At 43.9% G+C, this 21,591-nt stretch overlaps 1 protein-coding gene across 2 annotated transcripts in view; it reads right to left on the bottom strand.

Annotated features, from left to right (window-relative positions):
• The window catches only part of DCAF5 (DDB1 and CUL4 associated factor 5), a 72,446-nt gene that overhangs the window by 17,917 nt on the left and 32,938 nt on the right, over positions 1–21,591 (bottom strand). For both annotated transcript variants that reach the window (XM_058655565.1, XM_058655566.1), the window contains exons 6-7: positions 16,301–16,514; positions 4,177–4,243 (exon numbers count right to left, since the gene is read on the bottom strand). In XM_058655565.1, coding sequence (XP_058511548.1) covers positions 4,177–4,243; positions 16,301–16,514 — 281 coding nt within the window. The remainder of the gene's footprint in view (positions 1–4,176; positions 4,244–16,300; positions 16,515–21,591) is intronic.

Here is a 21,591-nt window from a genome sequence, read left to right as displayed (position 1 = left end):
TTGCCTTTTTCCCTCCTCTGACACAGCAGAATTCACAGTTCATTCCTTCCTCTGATTTTAAAGGGAGGTTTTTTTTTTTTAATCGATTTTGAGAAGCAAGTTATTGTTTGACATTAACTAAAAAAAAAAAAAGAACCTGATCTTGTCAGGAAGCAAGTTTTATAAGGTGAGTCCAGGCCTTACATCTCAAAACAATATCCTCAGTCCATTAGGAAGCCTGTGAGTTGCACAGGGAGTTCATTTAGTCAGTATCCAGCTTACACAGTAAATAACATTCATCTCTGGAGTTTGGAGAGCATTGAGAGAAACTAACGAGTCTTTCTGAGCAGAACAGAGAATAACACGCCCTTGCCTTTGGCCCACATAGCTCAGCTCTCCATTCGGTTCTCTCAACATTTTGCACACACTGAAAAGCACACAGCAGGCATTCTATAAATGCTGATTGCTTGCCATCTAAAGTCAAGCTCTGCTTATGCCATTAAGGTATAAAACAGCAGTTCTTCCCGTGTGGCTTGCCTTGGTGTCTTACGTTCAACAAGCATGCTCAGTGCTGGCTCTCTGTACCATGTGTTGTCACAAAGGCAGGAGGTTGGATGTGGTGTTTTCTGACAGGATTTTCTCCATCTAAGCAGTCAGAGCTGCTACTTGTTTTTATTTGGCTTCCAGAATCTGGCCGTTTTTTTTTTTTTAAACCTGTCACTAATTGCCAATATTTAATAATGTACATATGCCATATATAAATGAGAGGTACTCAGTCTCCCTGAACCCGAGCTAACAGGGGGCTAGCAACAGCGTATTCAAAGCACACAGAAAGAGCAACAGGCCAGCACACTGCCCTGAGCCCACAGGGCCACGAAAGGGCCCTCCATGCCAGGAGAGGCCTGCGGGCTACCCAGTGAAAATGACCTCTAGAAGTTTCAGGCTGGATGGAACAATAAAATAAAACTTTTGCAAAATAAATTTTAAAAAGTAACAATACATTAAAAAAAAAAAAAAAAGCTTTTGAAAACTGGGGACACAGAACATAGCTGGTGGAGGGATTAAATAAAAAGATGTATAAACTTTTTTAAAAAAAAAAACTGCCCCAGAAAAAAAAATATTTAAAAAACTGTCCTACAACTTTAAAAATAATAAATTAAAACATGCACGTAGATCTGCCGAACCTCACAGATGACTCCGTTATCCTGCTCTCAGCGCAGCCCAAGTGCCAAACGCCTTCTAGCCTCTTTTGGTAAACTGACTGCTTTGGTAAACTGTACAGAATAGTACAAAGTCAATCATAAAGACCAAAACTGAAAACTCAACAATATTATTAGCATATCATTGGGAGAAATACGTCATTTTTAAAAAATCTGTAATAATTAATTTAAAAACTCCAAACCTGTATTACTTTGGTAAAGCGAAGCATTTAATTATAAAATAGAGGAAAGAAATCTTATAAAATCATAAAAGTACCCAACTGTAAAGCATAGTAGAAGTAGAGAAACCAAGAACAAGAGAAAGCAGAGACACTCGAGGAAGGTTGAATTCCCACAGAGGCGAGGCTCACCAACAGTAGTCATACAACGGCACTTGGGCTCGGTGTATAAGGCCAGCAAGCTACGCTGTGGCTAGGGACACCTGCATCCCATCTCTACATCTGTAACTCTGTCTGTCAAGCACATGAAAATGAGCAGACATTTAAAGAAAAAAAAAAGCATGGTGTTTTATGCAGATCAAGATGATGATCAAAGGGACAGACTTGCCAGGACTGATGACACAATGCTCAAGAATGATACAGAGAAACAAACTCCTCGAAAATCCAATAGGAGGGATAATCATACGTGCTCTCTCTCTGTGCAGACACCCGAGCACCAAGCAAAGGCTAGAGAGCCGTGTCAAACCACAGCCCTGTGTTAACGATGGGGCTTCGAGCCGCAGCTAAGTATAAGCTGACTGCGGGTTCTGTGGCCTCCAAAACAGTTTCTGTGACACTCGTTGCATTTCCTGCAACACCATGGAACACAGTTTAGAATCAGGAAGCTAAAGATTTTTCACTGGTCTCATCAGACTACATTGGTCGAATTTATTCAAGTATCCTTAAAGAGGAGGTCAAACACATTCAGGAGTCAGTACAGCAAGGGAACTACATCATTTCTTTGAAGAACTACTAAATAAACTTGAGGGAATTACCTCAAGAGAATATGCAGAAATGGCCATGAGTGTTAGCTTATGAGAAGGGGAAGCAAGACAGGGGATGCATGTTTGCAGTAAACGTTAAGGGCACAGTGAGAAGATAGACATTTGCAAGCCAAGGAGAGGCTCATAAGAAACTAAACCTGCTGGCAATGTAATCTTGAATTTCTAGCTTCCAAAACCGTGGGAAAACACACTTCTTTTGTTGTAGCTGCTCAGCCCATAGTACTTGATTATGTTAGCCCTAGCATCAAAACTAGCAAGGAGAGGAAAAATCCTATCATATTATGCTAATTTATCTGATTTTTCTTTATACAAACATGAAAAAGGTCTGAGAGAAAGGTTTTTCTGGAGGGGAAGGAGTTCACTATTTATTTATATTGGAAAGTCAGATATAGAGAGAGGAAAGACAAAGAGGAACACCTTCCATCCACTGGAACTCCCCAAGTGGCCACAACAGCCGGAGCTGAACCAATCCAAAGCCAGGAGCCTCTTCCTCCAGGTCTCCCACATGGGCGCAGGGTCCTTGGGCCTTGGTCCCTCCTTGACTGCTTTCCCAGGTCACAAGCAGGGAGATGGATGGGAAGCAGGCTGCTGGGATTAGAACCGGCAGCCCTACAGGATCCTGGCGCAGGCAAGGTGAGGACTTTAGCAGCTAGGTTACAGCACTGGGTCCCACTTTCTATTTAAAGTCACATAGATTTAACTAAAAGCTTTCCAAGATCAGGTAAAAGATACAGTGAAGGCCAAAGATTATTTGTCAGCTAATTAATTTAGGATTTATATGGATGACAGAGTTAATCCAGAACGATCTCCAGGTAGAACACCACTTGTCTGCTGCTATCCCATTGGCTCTGCTTCAGAGGTAAGCAGTTTTGCTTATGCCTTTAAGCTCTAGGACAGGAAAAGCCCTCTTCTAATTTGTTGGTATCAGACCACAGCAACTGAATAGTTAAGCTGAAAATGGACCTCAACAGGTTTTGAAAGGCAGATGTTTCAACAGGCAAAGCTGAAAGTTTCCCTTATCTCAGAACACTAGGCATATTTTGTGTAATGCACTTGGCATAATACTCTATTATTTTCCTGATGGCCATCTTGATGTTTGCAGCCATGTACCACCTGGAGCAGATGGCTGGGTTGAGCTGACTGTAAGCAGAAAGAGCAGACATTTTTGTACCCATTAGGTAATGCTCACTGGGCCCATGAAGATGCTATTATCAAGAATAAACAAGAATGCTCCATGCTTTTGGAAGTCAGAATGGCTTAGGTCCAAATTTATGGGAAGTACAAGCTGTTCTCAAAATGTACCTAGACCAAATGCAGAGATCCATCTAACTTTTTTGACATATGTCCATTAACGAAGAAAGCCCCCTTTTCGTTAACATCCCAGGGAAGCCAAACAAACGGAAGAGGCCCTAACAATGGTTTATACAGTAATAAGCAGGAATGTGAGAATGGATAATAAAGGCACATAAAATCAAGATAAATATTTCAGGTATAAACAGTAACAGAGGGGTAACAACACAAAGAAGATACATGAGGCCTAACAGAAGTTTTAGGATGAAAACAAATTAGGCATTGTTTATAAGGGAATGTTTGACAGCCCATCCACTGTGTTTGCTCCCCCAACGCCCACAGCAGCTTAGAAGTGGAGGCCCAGTTCAGGAGCTGGGGATTCAACTTGGGTTTTAGATTAAGTGGCAGGAACACAAGGAATTCAGCCATCACCTGCTGCGTTCCAGGGGACATGTTTGCAGGAAGCTGCAAATGATTGCAGAGCCCGGGACTCGAACCCAGCCAATCCGATATGGGCTGTGGGCATCCATGGCAAGGTCTTCACCAAACAGCTGCCCCTAATTTTCATTTTAAAATTTCCTTTTCTGACAATTGGCTTATGTTAAAAGAAAAATTTCTTCTTTCTACAGGTATGTGATTTCAGGGCCTAGCACACTAAAAGTCAGTAGAAGCACAACAGCAGTGGGTTCACACTGGGACTCTCACCTGCTTCTGGATCCGCAGGAATTCTCCACATATACAGGTTGAAGTCATCCGAGCCTGAGAGGATATACTGTTGGGGCAACAAGCATATTTTAATGTAATTTATTATTATAATTTATAACTGGGTATATAATTATCCAATTACAACATATACTTATATACAACACAAACCCTCACAGATTTCTATCTTATAGGAATCCATGCAGAAATGTAACTAGATAAATATGATAGATGGGTATGTATGTATAAGGTATAGCACATAACAAACATCCTCTAAAAAATAATCAAAAATAAGAACATAACCAAATTCAAAAATGGGTAGAAGACTTGAAGATGCTTCTCCGAAGAAGACATAAAATAATAAAGTAATACAGCAAATGATAGTCAACATCATTAATAACTCGAGAAACACAAATTTAAATCACAATGAAATACCAGCTCATACCCATCAGGATGGCTACTGCCAAAGAAAACCAAGTCCTGGTGAGGACGTGGAGAACATGTGACTTTGTGCATTGCTGACTGTACAAACGTGCAGCCACGATGGAAAACAATGAACATGGCACTGCCCTCGGACCCAGCAACTCTAATCCCAGGTATACACTCAAAAATTCAAAGCAGAAACTCTGTCGGCAATATACTCATGTTCATTGTGGCATAATCAATAAGAGCCATAAATACAAGTGTTTACCAACAAGTGAACATATAAACAGAAAGTGGCATTAAACACATTGAAACATTATTCAATCTTTTAAAAAAATATTCATTTTTTATTGAAAGGCAGTTTTACAGATAGAAAGATCTCCTATCCACTAGTCCACTCTCCAAGTGGTTGCAATGCTGGAGCTGAGCTGATCTGAAGCCAGGAGCCGGGGGCTTCTTCCAGGTGTATGCACACAGCTGCAGGGTCCCAAGGCCTTGGGCCATCCTCTACAGCTTTCCTAGGCCACAAGCAGGAAGTTAGACGGAAAGTGGAACAGCTGGGACATGAACCAGCGCATACATGGGATCCCAGAGCATACGAAGCGAGGACTTTAGCAGCTAGGCTATCGCACTGGGCCCACGTTATTCAGTCTTTAAAGAAGAGATTCTGCCATGTTACAACATGGATGAATCTTCAGGACATTATGTGAAGTATTTAAGAGCAGTGGAACTCATAGTAGCAGAAAGTAGAACAGCAGTTGTGAGAGGCTTGGGAGAGGAGAACGAAGTTCTTATTCAAAGAGTTCAGAGTTTCAATATGGGGTGGCCTCCACAGCTGGAGCTGAGGTGATCTGAAGCCAGGAGCCAGGAGCTTGCTCCAGATCTCTGTGGGTGTAGGGTCCCAAGGCTTTGGGCTATCTTCTGTTTCTCCAGTCCACAAACAGTGATCTGGATGCAAAGTGAAGCAGCTGGGACACGAACCAGTGCCCATAGAGGATCCTGGTGCATGCAAGAGGATTTAGCCACTGAGCCATTGCACCAGGTTCCCAATTTGGACTTAAAAACATTATCTAGGGCCCGGCAGCGTGGCCTAGCAGCTAAAGTCCTCGCCTTGAAAGCCCCGGGATCCCAGATGGGTGCCGGTTCTAATCCTGGCAGCTCCACTTCCCATCCAGCTCCCTGCTTGTGGCCTGGGAAAGCAGTCGAGGACGGCCCAATGCTTTGGGACACTGCACCCACGTGGGAGACCCGGAAGAGGTTCCAGGTTCCCGGCTTCGGATCGGCCCGCACCGGCCCATTGCGGCTCACTTGGGGAGTGAATCATCGGACGGAAGATCTTCCTCTCTGTCTCTCCTCCTCTGTGTTTATCTGGCTGTAATAAAATGAATAAATCTTTAAAAAAAAAAAAACATTATCCAACACCGTGTAATTACAATAAGCGAACATTCTAAGAGCTCATTTATTTCCAAAGATTAATGAAAGTTTTAAAGTGCAGTCACAAATATTCCTTATCTTTTTGTTTCATCTGCTTATTCCTTACTAAGTCTGTTGGTGTTTTGTTTTTTTAAAGATTTATTTATGTTATTTCAGACAGACAGAGAAAAGGAGAGAGAGAGAGATTTGATCTGCTGGTTCACTCCCCAAATGGCTTCAGTGGCCAGAGCTGGTTGACCCAAACCCTCTGGTTCCCCGTGTGAGCAGGAGCCTGAGCACTCTGCTCACCAGTTGTCTGTCGCTTTGCCAAGCGCATTAGCAGGAAATTCCATCATAAGCAGAGCAGCTGCTGGCTTAGCCTCTTATACCACAGTGTTGGTCCAAAGCTTGATTTTTGAAAAAAAAAAAAAAAATTTAACTTGAAAATGACATTGTAAAACAATGTAAAACAATTCTAAAACAGTGGTTAAAGTCCAGCATACCTACATCATTGAATGCTCGTTTTTTTAAGTATAGTATAGAATACAAACATGTAGGTATAAAACTACAACTCCATGAAACAGAAATCACTAGATTTCTGTTACTGAGGGTTAACAGAAGTGTCAAGAAAGATTTGAGAACTGAACCAGCCTTAGAGAAAAGATGTGGTTTTAAAAGGTGAAGAGATGGCAAGGAACACAAAGCAGTGGCATTCATGGAAACTACTACTGGCAACAGTACCAGGAAGTCGGTACAGCTTCCTTCAAGCCCCTTAGACCTTAATGCTCTGCCAGCTCTCCAGCTGCCAGGAACCACATCTGTTGGCCTGAGGGCTTTGTCCAAAGCTAGTGTATCGGCAGGCTGTCCTGGAGTGAATCCACTACAGGCACTGTCCTCATGACACTGCTGTGTTAATGTCCCGTTTCCTCGTCCCAGCCTCACTACTCTGATGAGGACCTTCCTTGCCCTTTCCTCACCCTCCAGAATCAAACTCCAGGTGCCCATGGGTGTGGGCAGGCTCCTCCAGCTCCCTCCCTCTCCTCCTCTACTTCTGCACGTCCAAACCAATTATTTGAATCTGAAACCTGACAGTAAATTGAGAGAAAGAGGAAGGGAAGCAGAACACAAAAGAACTATCCGCCTATGACTGACAACTTACTTGGTCCACAACAGCTCGTCCTTCCCTACCCTATGTTTACAAGAGGCCGTGCATTTCATAGAGAATGTCCCCCGCCCTCCTATCTGCACAGGCTACAGAAAGAAAACTTCAGATTAAAAAAGAGTATTCCACGGGTGACCTTCTTAGGCATTCAGCCCTCACTGGGAAGGACCAGTGCTTTCCAGTTTGCTCATCTGTTCCTCATGGCAAATCCCTGAAAACAGAAAAGGGAATGGGACTCCCAGACAGAATGCTGACTCAGAACCCTGCCTTAGAAGGAAGAAAACTCAGCGCGCAAGCTGGCTGCAATCCACATGACAGCTCATAGCTACACAGGAAATGTGGCGTGTACAGCCGTCCACTCAGGCGCAAGAACCACCCCAACCTCTCCTCCTCTTAGAACTGCTCTTCCAGGCCCTGACAAGGCAGTGGTCTGGGGTGTATCAAAAGAGAGGGTCCTGACCCTCTGATGTTTGGAGACACACACAACCCACACACACGCCATGTCCCCGCCCCCGCGGAACCACAAAGCAGCTCAAAGAAATTCTTTTACGACATTTCACGGTTGTCCGCTGGACTTCTTCCAATATTCAAAACTGGCTGCCTGTGACACTGCGGACTATGAAAGACCAAACTAAAAATGAATTCATGCTTTATTCGTTAAACAAATATTTATTGAGCGTCTGCTAAGTGTTAGGCCCTGTTCCAGGGAAGGGAACACAGAGCTGCTGGAGAGACACTGCCCTTGTCCTCATGAAGGTTACATTTTATACAGTGGGAGAACCAACTATATGCAAATTAGATACTTTTATAAATTTGTAGATAAAGGGACCCACGTTGTGGTAGCAGTAAAAGCCACAGCCTGGGACCATCAACCCACATGGCAACGAGTTTGAGACCCAGCTAATCCATTTCTGATTCAGCTCTATGTTAATACACCTGTGAGAGCAGCAGCAGCCAGCCAACACCAGCGTGAGAGATTTGGAAGACACATTGGGCTCCTGGCGTCAGCCTGGCCCAGCCCCAGATGTTGTGGCCTTCAGGGAGGAAACCAGTGAAATAAAGACCTCACTCTCTCTGAATGCCCTTCACTTTTAAAGGTTTTTTTTTTTTAAAAAGGGACTCATACAATGTCCACGACCACTGAAGGAAAGCTTACCACTTTAGCACTCCGTCATTATCTCAACTGCCCAAATTTCCTGTGTCTACTCATTAACTTTCATAAAAACAAGCCACTCACATACTACTTCCTGTTTTCTGACACCACTGCATTGTCCAGTAACCCCCTCCAAGAACTTCAGCCCCCTTAACAGTCTAAAATCACACAGGTTCTCTAGAAAGATCTTTTTTTTTTAAATTTACCAAGTGTTTTGCTAGCTGGTTACCCAGAGACAACTACATCTTTTCTTAAAAAAATTCACTTATGGGCCCCAATTTGTGTCTCAGCTGCTCTGCTTCCCTTCCAGCTCCCTGCCTGTGCCCTGGGAGAGCGGTGGAGGGTCACGCAAAGCCTTAGGAAGCTTCAGCCATGTGGGAGACCCAGAAGCTGCTCCTGGCTTCCGATTGGCCAAGCAATAATCGTTGCAGCCACTTGGGAAGTAAACCAGCAGATGCAAGATCTCTTTCTCTAGTTTCTCCTTCTCTCTGCAAATCTGACTTTCCAATAAAAATAAATAAATATTTATTTTTTAAAAAAGGATGAAAAGGATGAAGATTCGTTTGTTTTTATTAGAAAGGCAGAGTTACAGAGGATAGTGAGAGATCTTCCATCCACTGATTCACCCCTAATAGGCCACAACAAGAGCCAGAAGCAGCTTCTGGGTCTCCCACATGGATGCAGGGACCCAAGAACTTGCACCATGTTCCACTGCTTTCCCAGGCCACAAGCAGGGAGCTGGATGGGAAGTGGAGCTGCCAGGATTAGAACCGGCACCCATCTGGGATCCCGGGGCGTTCAAGGTGAGGACTTTAGCTGCTAGGCCACTGTGCCAGGCCCTGGAGTTCTTTTAAATATCAAAGCTATACCTTCATTGGGTGCTCCTCTGGCCTGAAGGGCATTTACTGCTACATTCCTATACCTGTGCTATCCTCACATAAGATCAACACAGAGAGGCTGAGTGTTGATGTAATGTCTGGAGCCAGGCCATGCTTTGAGCCGTTTTGTTGGATCACAGAGCACAAGTCAGCTCTTTTCTCCAGGGAATGGAATAGAGGATTTCTTGATCACAATCTAGACGAGTCTCGCTATCTATCAACCTCAAAAGGAAGACCTGTAAGAGAGAACCTCACTGCTCAGGCGCTCCAGTGCTCAGTCTTTTCAAGGAGACTCAATTACACTTCCTGCCCCGTCTCACTTTCAGCAAGAGGCACCAACTATGTAGGCCAGGCTCAGATGAGATTAGAGCAAGAGATCCTCAAATAATCGAGCTGTCCATCTCCAGGCACACATGCCTGCTAACTCAACAGACTTCTATGCTCTGCTGGACTCACAATCTAGGACAAGAGCCATTTAAGGGATTGTGAAAGAGAGGGAACAAAAGCCTAGTGCTGTCTTATAAGTGTGTGCCAGGAAAGCTGGCAGCTGAAAGTGGCATTCTTTTTTTCGCCCTGTTAAGAGCCCAGCTCACTGAATGCGCAGAGGAGACTGTAAAGGTTAGAGGACAGAATGCACCCAGTTAGGATTCAACCAAACAGCAAAACTCCAAGAGCAATGCAGAAGCCAGGGGGAGAATCCTTAGGTTCAGGCAGCTTCCAAATGAATGCTATGCTACTGTAATATTCCTCAGTGTAGTTGAATGAGAGAAGGTGGAATGACTTACAGAAAAAAAATCTGTAGAGGAGACTGTTTCTGTTGAGGGGCCAGCACGGTGGCATAACAAGCCAAGTCTCTCTCTATGGTGCAGGCATCCCTCACGAGCGCCAATTCAAGTCCCAGGCACTCTACTTCCCATCCAGCTCCTTGTTTAATGGACTGGGAAAGCAGTGGAGGGTGGTCCAAGTCCTTAGGCACTCTTAGCCATGTGGGCAACCTACAGGAGGCTCCTGAGTCGTATTCTAGACCAGTCGAGCTCTGGTCATTGCGGCCATCTGGGGAGTGAACCAGTAAATGAAGAACTCTCTCTCTCTGTCTCTCTGCTTCTAACTCTGCCTTTGCAATAAATATAGATAAATTTTGGGGAAAAAGAGGTAATTGAAAATGTTATTTACTGCATAGTAAATGCTCAGTAAATTATCTGCATGGAGGGGGAAGTGCATGAAATTAACAATTCAGTAAGAGCCAGGAGGAAGGAACCTGTCTCCACTCATCCATGACTCAGTGACTGATAGATCGCAGAACTCTAAATATGAAAAACAAACATCCTGTGGAAAGACACTCAGCGGTTTCAAACTACTGGCTGTCGAGCAAAGGAGGTCTGGTGGACAGATTTTTTTTTTCACCCACATAGTGAAGTACAGTTTGTTGTAACACTTAAAATTTAAAAAGGCTCTGGCATGCTGGGCCACATGGCAACCAAACAGAAGTTGTCCCTTTCGATGAGTCCTGCCTTTCCACGTTAGCCACAATTCCCCACTCTGCATCGTTACCACTGCACTCCCTGTTGTGCCTGCCCTGTTTCTATCAGCATCAAGTGATGACCATTTCTACAGCGGAAGGAGTCTCCACCAACAGCCCAGACACATGGGTTCTCGTCTTAGCTCATGTTGTATATGCTATGACTTGCTTACTTAACTTTTCTGAACTTCAGTTTTCTTGTCTATGAAAGGGAGAGTCTGTACAAAATGATCTTTGATCGCTGTTAATTAGAATTCAACTGCAATGATGGCAATGAGTATGGAGAAGATACAAAGTAGACTTAGCATGTTTTACACTTTATTCCTTGAATCAGCTTTCTTGAAATGTTAATTTCACTTGGAGATTAATGAATTACCTAGTGATCCTAGAATAATCTAAACAAAGTACAGGCTTCCTGGCACTGTATCTGGGTCCGTTTGTGTGGACTGACTAACCTCCTTGAAATCAAACGCCAGAAGCCTGCCTCAGCAGATAGGATCACTGACGGCTTTTCTTGTCCTTGTTCATTCCTATTATGGAAATTCTCAGGTTCCTCTTTGGGATGGTTACCCAAGCTATGACTAACTGAGGACTTCCAGAGCACAGCGCCTCGACCTGTGGGCATACTCAGGGTAACCAGGAGCAAGGTCAGATGTAAAGATCAATATAAGGGAAGAGCAGGCTCTAAAATCTAAAACATGCAAAACAGATTGTGTCGAGACCAGAGCATAGAGCCTGTCAGTGGTGCAGATCACATGGGGCTGCAGCGGCAGCTCTAGCCCTGCGTGTGCAGTCAGAGACCAGAAATCACCTTTGAGAGGCGCATTCCCAGGCTGGGACACCAACAGGGTTGGGCCTCTTGTATAACACTGCAAAAGCCATAAGCTCAAAAGATTACTTTCACTCTAAGTCCATTATTTAATTCATCTCCCTAAAATCCCCTGGAATTTGTGTAGGAAGATGATACATATTTATCCTAACTCACAGCTAGAAAAGCCTTAAACCCAGACAGCTTAATGCTGTATACTGACCAAATTACTGATGTTTCATTTCAACAAAAATTATGCTTTCCCTGCACGCCAGGATTTGGATACAAGACAATAATGAGTTTAGCTACATGTCTTAGTTCCTAAGGAGTGGAAAAACAAAAGCACATAAGTCTTTGGTTTTCCATTCCCTAGGTTAGATGCCTATGATAATCTGTAGGGGGACTATGAACAGATTTTCAGGCTTAATAACTGATCCAAAGTGACTTTCCATTCTTCTTCATCCAAAATCACTTTGTAGTGTAGTTTGTGAGAGAAAACAATGCCCAGAGATTCTTTCCATAGGATAAAACTCCTCAAATAATAAATTACTCAAACATGAGTAGAGAAAAATCAAGCCACTCCATATATTCATGATTTTACATATAATGTTAAAGGCAAAGACAACTCCATCACCAATGTACATACCCAGAATCAATATAAAACAAACACCTTGTGTGGTTCTGCCTGTGGCAATACTTGTCCCAGTGCTTCTGGGCAAAATGAGTAACAACTGAGATCAAAAATTCTTGACCTGGGACAATTTTCCCCTTAGGGGACATCAGGCAATTTCTGGAGACATTTTTGATTGCCCACAGATAACTAAGGACATTACTGGCATGTAGTGACCGTGCATGGGAGAGCCCCCACAGCACAGGCCATGCAGCCACAGTGTGAGTGGCGCCAAGGCCAAGGCACATGGTAGGTGTCAGCAATGTGGCGTCTTCTAGTCACCCTGGGCAGGGAAGCTGTGGCTTCCCAACCACAGCCTGTAGAAACCTCAGCGTCCATTTTCCCTTTACTTTTCTCACGTTTCACCTGTGTTTTTTTTTTAGCAATAAAGCCAAATAAGCCATTATATTCATACATAAGAGGTTGACAGAAATGGCAAACCAATTTTTTTTAAAAAAGGGAAAAAAATAAGAAAAAGAGGGTGATAAGGCGGGCTTAGATTGTCTTCTTCCATGGCCAATGCTAAATCAACCACTCCATACATTGGGCAGTTGTATGCTGTGATCTGCCTCAGAAACAACTTCCTATTCAAGAAACAAAGTGCCCGCAGCAACAGATAGGCAAATTGAAACCAACTCATTTAAAGGCATTTGGGGCATGCCGCTTGGGATACCCACATCTCACATTGCACTATCAGATATGAGTCCTACAAGTGCTGCTTTCAGTCCAGTTTCCTGCTAATCAGCACCTGGGTCTCTGCAACTCACATTAAGAGACGTATAAAGTACCAGGCTCCTGGCTTTTGCATGGACCAGCCCTGGCTGCTGCAGACATTCAGAGAATGAACTTATAGAAAGAAGATCTCTTGCTGATTGTGTGTCTGTCCAGCTGTCTCCCTTTGTCTAACACTCAAATAAATGAAAACAAACAAATAAAAATGATGCTAAAGTCCTTCTGGCAATAAGGCCTCCCTAAAACATGGCTTACGAATACATAACTGGGGCCACCTAGTGGTCAGCAATATGGATCTCAGCTTAGCAAACCGAGGATTTTATTTATTTTTGTATAGTTCTGTTATTTATTTATTTATTTATTTATTAGAAAAACTGTTGCTAAGAGAAGGAAAGGTGGAAGCAGAGAGAGAAGGGCTCCAAACTTTAAGATTTTAACTGGAGTGTAAATTCTGAATTTGGATATAGTCTGTATTTATAAAAGGGGAAAACTTAAATGGATATTCTTACCTGTGTACATGTCACTCAATCCTAATTAGCATTTATCCTGTTCTTACTATATATTCTATTCCTTAAACTAGATAGGGAGAAGTCTCTTACAACCTTAGCGCAAGCAAAAAATCCTAGCTTCCGCCTTTGAAAAGTATGGTATTGGCAAGTTCTCTACGAATTATTCCTTTTATGTCTTTTACCCCAAAATAACCCTGAAGAGGTGGGGTACCGACTGTAAAAATTATGTCAAAACTTGACATATTTGACAGTTCCAAAGACAAGAACTCTAAGCACTAGCAAGAAAACAAGGCTCCTCATTTTTCTAATCAATAAGTAAAGGTTTGTTGTGCTTGGGGTGGACAGGGAGCTAAGGGTTAAGGGACCGGATAGAATGCCTGAGTGCCATATCAGAGTATGGACGTCCGATGTGCAGCTATGACTCCAGCTTCCTGTCAACGCAGACCATGGGGTGCGGGAGGTGATGGCTCAAATAGCTGGGTCCCTACCATCCATATGATTTAATGTCCCAGCTCCCAGCCTTAGTCTGGCCCATCATGACCACTAGGAATTAAACCGGCAGATGGAATACCGTTCGTGCTCTGCTCTGAAATAACTTTCCTTAAGAGAGACAGAGAGAAAAAATTGTTTTGAAAGTCGGAGTTAGAGAGCAAGGGAGAGATCTCCCATCAGTTGGTTTACTCCCCAAACTGCCACACTTAGCCAGGCTGAAGCCAGGAACTTCAGCAGGGTCTCTCACATGAGTGACAGAGGCTATTTCTAAATACTTGGCCCATCCTTCCCTGTGTTTCTTGGGCTTTTACAAGGGAGCTGGATCACAAGTGAAGCCAATGAGAATACGAACTGACACCCACATGGTATACTGGCTTCTTTTGCTACGCCACAACATCAGTTCCAACAGCTCAAGAAACAACTACCACCGCCACTGGCGCAGTAGCCTAGCTGCTAAAGTCCTCACCTTGCACGCGCCAGATCGCACATGGGTGCCAGCTCCGGACCCCAACAGCTCTACTTCCCTTCTGGCTCCCTAGTTGTGGCCAAGGAAAGCAGTAGAGAATGGTGCAAAGCCTTGGGCCCCTACACCTTCAGACTGGCTCAGTTCCAGCCACTGAGACCACTTGGAGATTGAATCAGCAGATAGAAGATCTTTCTGTCTGTCCTCTGTAAATCTGACTTTCCAATAAAAACAAATAAATATTTAAAAAAAGAAAAAGAAACAGAGGTGCAACGATGCCAAGGTGTGTTCTTTTTGGTCTGTTTTGTTTGTTAACTGATGGGTCTAAGTGAAGATCAGTGCCTGCATTCGCAGTACGGTTGAGAAAAGGCTGGAAAGTCACTGCTGGGCCTTTCATTCCCGGTTGTGACGTTGGCAGTAAAGAGAAGGAGTTCGCACCTGGTTCCCTCTCAAGCCTAACTGCTCAGTCCAATTCAGCCAAGAAAAAGAAGCTATTCCAACACGCTACTTAGGGCATGTTAAGTCTCTTGGATGGTACTTAGAACATTTCGGCATTGTGTTTTACTGACACACCAAAAAAAAAAAAAAGTCTCTTGCTGGAAGGATAAGTTATAATGGGTTTTATCCTCTCATAAATGACACTTTCAGGAGCCCAGCACAGTAGCCTAGCAACTAAAGCCCTCGTCTTGCATGTGCCGGGATCCTATACGGGCAGTAGTACTAATCCCGGCAGCCCTGCTTCCCATCCAACTCCCTGCTTGTGGCCTGGGAAAGCAGTCGAGGATGGCCCAAGGCCTTGGGACCCTGCACTCGAGCGTGGGTATAGCTCATGGCTCCTGACTCCTAGCTTCGAATCAGCTCAGCTCTGGCCGCTCCGACCGCTTGGGGAGTAAATCTGCAGATGGAAGATCTTCCTCTCAGTTTCTCCTCCTCTGTGTATAGCTGACATTCCAATAAAAAATAAATCTTTTTTTTTTTAAAGATTTATTTATTTTTATTACAAAGTCGGATATACAGAGAGGAGGAGAGACAGAGAGGAAGATCTTCCATCCGATGACTCGCTCCCCAAGTGAGCTGCAACGGCCGGTGCTGCGCTGATCCGAAGCCGGGAACCAGGAACCTTCTCCGGGTCTCTCACGCGGGTACAAGGTCCCAAATCTTTGGGCCGTCCTCAACTGCTTTCCCGGGCCATAAGCAGGGAGCTGGATGGGAAGTGGAGCTGCCGGGATTAGAACCGGTGCCCATATGGGATCCCGGCGCGTTCAAGGCGAGGACTTTAGCTGCTAGGCCACAGTGCCGGGCCCAAAAATAAATCTTAAAAAAAAAAAAAAAAAAAGACACTTCTCAGGGACCAGTGCAATGGCTCAATGCCTGAATTCTCACCTTTCATGGGCCGGCATCCCATATGGGTGCCAGCTAGTGTCTTGGTTGTTCTACTTCCCATCTAGCTCCCTGCTTGTGGCCTGGAAAAGCAGCTGAGGACAGCCCAAAACCTTAAGACCCCTGCACCTGCATGGGAGACCCGGAGGAAGCTCCTGAATTCACAGCAGCTTTCAGCCATTGCAGTCACTTGGGGAATAAATCAGTAGATGGAAGATTATATTTTCTTTTTGTCCTTCTCTCTATAAATCTGCCTTTCCAATAAAAATAAAAGGTACTGTCCGCTACTGTTCACAAACCTGGTAGTTGGGTTGCTCAGAAGAACACAGGGTCGGCCTTGGCATTACCATGCATGTCTCACCTCTACCCAATGTCACCTTGTGAAGAGCCCAACTGTCCCCAGGTACCTACTGTTTCCCCTAAACTGTTTCTATCTGACTTGACACTGAAGAGAGGAAACCCAGTATGGTAGGAACAATCAGAGAGGAAGACACGCATGCCATGCAGTAGGCAGAGGGCACTCACCTGGTCACGGTCTCCTGCAAAACAGCAGCTTTTCATGGTGCACGAGTTAAAGTAACCCTGATTGTCAAACTGGAACACGGGTAGGCGGGAGTGGATGTCATAGAGTACCGGGGGCAGGCGACGCCTCAGGGCCAGGAGCTGGGTCCCGTTGCTGTTGAATCGCACACTCATGGCACTCTGGAGGGACAGGTTGCCACCATAGCGCAGCAGCGAGCTGGGGAGGAGAGAGCACAGAGAGCAGGCCTGAGGCAGCGAGATGGACAAGAGCAGCAACCACCCAGAGGCAGAGAATTTAAACCGTCAGCTTCCCCTTTCAACCTGAAAAGGAGGAAATCTCTTTAAATTCACAAGAAAATGAAAACAAAAACATTCTGAAAAAAAAAAAAAAAAGATGCATCATTACTGATTCTGTTTATTCAAGTTGACAGCGCAAAACAGTTCTCACCAAGACTGTGGGAAGTAAGTCCTGTCCAGCCTAACAGCCCAACCATGGATAATATTCACGTGACATGTATATTCTTTGTATTGTATTAAAGACACAATAACCATCAATAAGACAACAGACACTTTATTTATACTAGATTACTTGGTGGATCATTCATTCATTTGATGCCCATCTCTGCATCTTCTTCCCAGTATGTACTATCACTAATTAGGCCAATTTTTTTCGTCTTCATATTTATCACGTTAGTTTATGTGTGTGTTCTGTTTATTCTCAAAATACACACACACACATGCATTTATTTATTTGAAAGGCAGAACTAGAGAGTGATCTTCCATTCTCTAGTTCACTCCCCAAATGGCCATATTGATTAGGGGGTTGAGCCAGGTCAAAGCCCGGAGCATCTTCCAGGTTTTTCTCACAAGAATGGCAGGGACCCAATCATTGGGGCCTTTATCTAATGCCTTTCCCAGGCCATTAGCATGGAGCTCGATCAGAAGTGGTGCAGCTGGACCCAATACAGAGGCCTAGCGGCTAAAGTCCTTTACTTGCATGCGCTGGGATCCCACATGAGCTCCAGTTAATTCCTGGCAGCTCCACTTCCCATCCAGCTCCCTGCTTGTGGCCTGGAAAAGCAGTTGAGGACGGCCCAAAGCCTTGGGACCCTGTACCCGCGTGGAAGACCTGAAGGAAGCTCCTGGTTCCTGGCTTTGGATCAAGGTCACCTCTAGCCATTGCAGTCACTTGGGGAGTGAATCATTGGATGAAGATCTTCCTCTCTGCATATCTGACTGTCCAAAAAAAAAAAAAAGGTGGAGCAGCTGGGACTTGAACGAGTACCCATGTGGATTGCCACAATCGCAGGTAAAGGCTTCACTTGCTGCGGCCATGACACTGGTATATTCCCAATTTTTATATTCCACATGATGTAAGTAGATGGCTCATATTAAAGATAATTTTTAAATTAAAATGTGCAGGAAGTAGAACATTTGGAAAGGAAGAAGGCTTGTTTATTTTTACACCTCCAAAGCTTATACTTAACTTGGAAATATATTTGGTTAATAAATTTAATTTCATGCAGCCTTGCTGAGGAGTTTAAGTTCTGGCTTACCTAATATTCGATAATTTCACAATGTCCCTAACATGTTTTAAAAATTCACATGGTATGATTAAAAATAATTTTTAATATTTTATTTAAAAATCAGGGAGAAAGGCAGAGATGTCCCACCTGCTGGTTCACTCTGTTATGCCATTGAGAGATGACAGTTCACTGTTCACCCTGTCATAGGTAAGGTCTCTTTTGTATATGGGTTTAATTCTTGGAGTACTCAATTACTGGCAGAAGAGTGAGGCTAACTCATGTTAGAGGGATACCACAGACACAGGTGGCACATCCAAACTAAAAATGCAGTCAGCTTATAACTCTAATAGTATCAAAGAAAAAAAAAACAACCTTATAAATTCAAGACAATCTAGGAGCTGAAAATGGCCTCAAGATAACTACACTGGAGCCTGGCAGATTTCTCTGAGACTTGGAAAGTCAGCATTACAGAAAGATCTTCCGTCCACTGGTTCACTCCCAAAGTGGCCACAATGGCCTGAACCAAGCCGATCCAAAGCCAGGAGCTGGAAGCCTCTTCTGGGTCTCTCACGCAGGTGCAGAGTCCCAAGGCCTCGGGCCATCCTCTACTACTTTTCCAGGCCACAAGCAGGGAGCTGGTAGGGAAGTGGAGCAGTCAGGATACAAAACAGACATGAACTGGTGTCTATATGGACGTTAGCCACTAGGTCACCACACTGCACCCAAAAACATTTTTAAGGAAGAAGACTCAATAGCGTTTTATCTGAGCAAAACCTTAAACAGGCATAGGTTAAAAGAAAAGATATTTAATATGGAATGGCAGCATTTTGTTTCTTCTTTTGGTCAGTCCATGTGCCCCTGCCCCTTGCAGTCTTCCCACCAGAGGGGAGAGTGTTCTGGCACTGCAGCATACTGTGGCTGTGTGCAAAACCCAGCTTTGTACTAAACAGCCTCTGTCTTGTGATTGCAATGAAAGTAAGACAGAGAAGATTCAGAAAACCACCCCTGGAACTCCAGACATCGAGGAGAAATCTGGTAGTCCTCCTGAGAAATGTTTGTATAATGGTCCTGAACACAGGTCCCTCTTCACTGCCAGAGAATGAATGCCAGGGTTGTTGGAGTTCAGACACACTTCCTTGACAGGGTGACCCGACGGTCACAGGCAGGTGGTGCTATCTAAACACTGAGCTCAAAAACAATGAGAGGCTTTCAACTCAACATCAGCATCAACTGTGCAAATAAACCAGCACCTGTAGAACTGACTGGGAGTGCTAGGGATGGGAACAGAAACCAGATCTCAGGAGAATCAAGACGGTGGAATAGGGTAAGGACACATTTAAACAGACTGAGAAACATTAGCCAGTGTGAAGCAAAGAGGGCACATTCCAGGAAATAGGAGAAGACAGAACAACAGCAGAGGGGTACTGGAGACTGACAGACACAGAAAAGCAGCAAAAACAGCGGTATGGTGTTGCAGTGACTGATACCCCAGCGCCATTCAGTGAATGGCAATCTGAATTGCACTGGCAGCTAGAACTCCACCAGCAACAAGGTGGGAAGAGACTTTCACCAGGAGCTCCAGAGGTGAACCCAGACAAAGAACTGCTCGTCCTGCTGGTCTGTTTGATTTGACCAGGAGCAGAGACAGAGCAGCAGATCCCAGATGGGCAGTGCGGGAACAGAGCAGATTTCACAGCCCAATCTACCACTTAGAGCCATATCAAGTGTCATTTTGTTTAAGGAGGCAAATGCTACGGACAGTACTGCACATGTGCTGAGCTGGGAGTGAACTCATTTCTGACTCAGTGAACTGCAACAACATGGTATCCTACAGGTTCCATCCAAAACAGGTCCGGGTAGCCCTCAGACCTGACGGTCAGCAGATCAAGAACTCTAGTAGTGGCATATCAGGTGCCATTATGTATGAGAACTCACTGAGCTCAGGGCATTGCACTAAAAATACCAACTACGGCACTGTATGGGTCAAAATAGATCCATGTGGCCCTCAGAGCTAACAACCAACAGGTTCCAGCAAGATCACCACCAATAACAAGCAGATGCAAGCAGCGGAGCAATGTAAGATCAAAGAAATTACAAGCAGGAGGCTTGTATATCATCTTCCATGAGCACAGAACCATGGCCCAGAAAGTAAAGTGACTTAATCATTGGGGTCTCCTGCTCTTGTGACACCACCATCCTTCAAGTGAATTAAATTCATCCATCTGTTAATCTATGTAAGTGGCCAACAAGAAGGAAGAACATAACAGGTATTTACATGTTTTAAACATGTTATTTTAATTATATTCCATACTTTAAAGGAAATTGCTGATATTTGCAGAAACAAAGGAGAAAAAGAAAATTATTAAAGCTTTAAGAAGCCACTTAACAACTTAAACTAGACTCATCTGCTTTCAGAAAGTGACCCATGAAATAGATCTGTAGGAACTGACTACACGCCCCTTTGCAACCATAGTTTAAAACACTGACAAACACACAGAGTGATGGACACACTGACATCAAGCAGAAGGCATCGAGGGCCCTTTGAATGCTCAGGGAAAATAGAACTAAAAGGTAAGTTTATTTTGGTTCTAAAATCCTTTAAAATCCATGCATAGTTCTTCCATGCATTCATTTTCCCTAAACTTTCTGTAACCTCATTAATTAGACCAGCTTTTTATCTTTTTTTTTTAAAGATTTTATTTTTATTGGAAAGGCAGATATACAGAGAGGAGGAGAGACAAACAGGAAGATCTTCCCTCTGATGGTCCACTCCCCGAATGACCACAACAGCTGCTGCTGCACCAATTCAAAGCCAGGAGCCAGGAGCTGTTCCGGGTCTCCCATACGTGTGCAGGGTCCCAAAGCTTTGGGCCGTCCTTGACTGCTTTCCCAGGCCACAAGCAGAGAGCTGGATGGGAAGCAGGGCCACGGGGATTAGAACCAGCGACCATATGGGATCCCGGTGCATGCAAGGCAAGGACTTTAACCACTACACTATCGTGCTGGGCCCAAGTTTTTTATATCTTTTATTTTAATTATATATAGATGTATGTTTTATTTCCCACATTTTTCAACAATGAACATGAGCTTCTACAATCAGAAGAACGTAAGTTATTTCAAAATGCTTGCGTGTACATATTCCCTCCTTCAGAACAGTGCCATGGAAGATCATCTTGAGAAAAGAATTAAAAAAATAATAAGAATAACAAGCTTAAAGAACCTCTTACCAGAAATGTCCTATAGTGAAGTGTGCCATAGGATTCTGGCGCAATGCTAACTCATTTGATTATAATAATAAAATAAATTTTAGAGTATCTTTTACCATTGTTCTCACTGAGGACAAACCAAACCCTCCTCTGATGGGTTTTTGGACTCCCTCGGTTAGTACTGGACAAAGTCTTCTGGTCACTCTCTCTACCTCTCCTTCTGCTTTTCAAACAAAAATATAAATACAGCTTTAAAAATTAAAAATACATTAGTGGCAAAGTTATACTATCAGAAAAGAGTGCAAATTCAAAACACGAAGTATTAGGGTTGGCACCATGTCATAGTAGGCTAAGCCTCCACTGTGGTCAACCAGTGGATGGAAGACATTGCTCTCTCTAAATTTGCCTTTCAAATAAAAATAAATAAATCTTAAAAAAACTCGCATACACATGAACTATTTTATACAGAATCCAGAATTTACGGGCAGATTCTGGGTAAAGAAGCCGAGGTCTGTGAGCATGTACTAAGAAGCCCCTTTCCAGAATGTGAAACTTGAAACAT

Source organism: Ochotona princeps, chromosome 26 (assembly GCF_030435755.1).
Source record: "Ochotona princeps isolate mOchPri1 chromosome 26, mOchPri1.hap1, whole genome shotgun sequence".
Lineage (NCBI taxonomy): Eukaryota > Metazoa > Chordata > Mammalia > Lagomorpha > Ochotonidae > Ochotona > Ochotona princeps.
The sequence above is the reverse complement of the archived record's forward strand: the minus strand, read 5'-3'. Positions and strand labels throughout refer to the sequence as shown.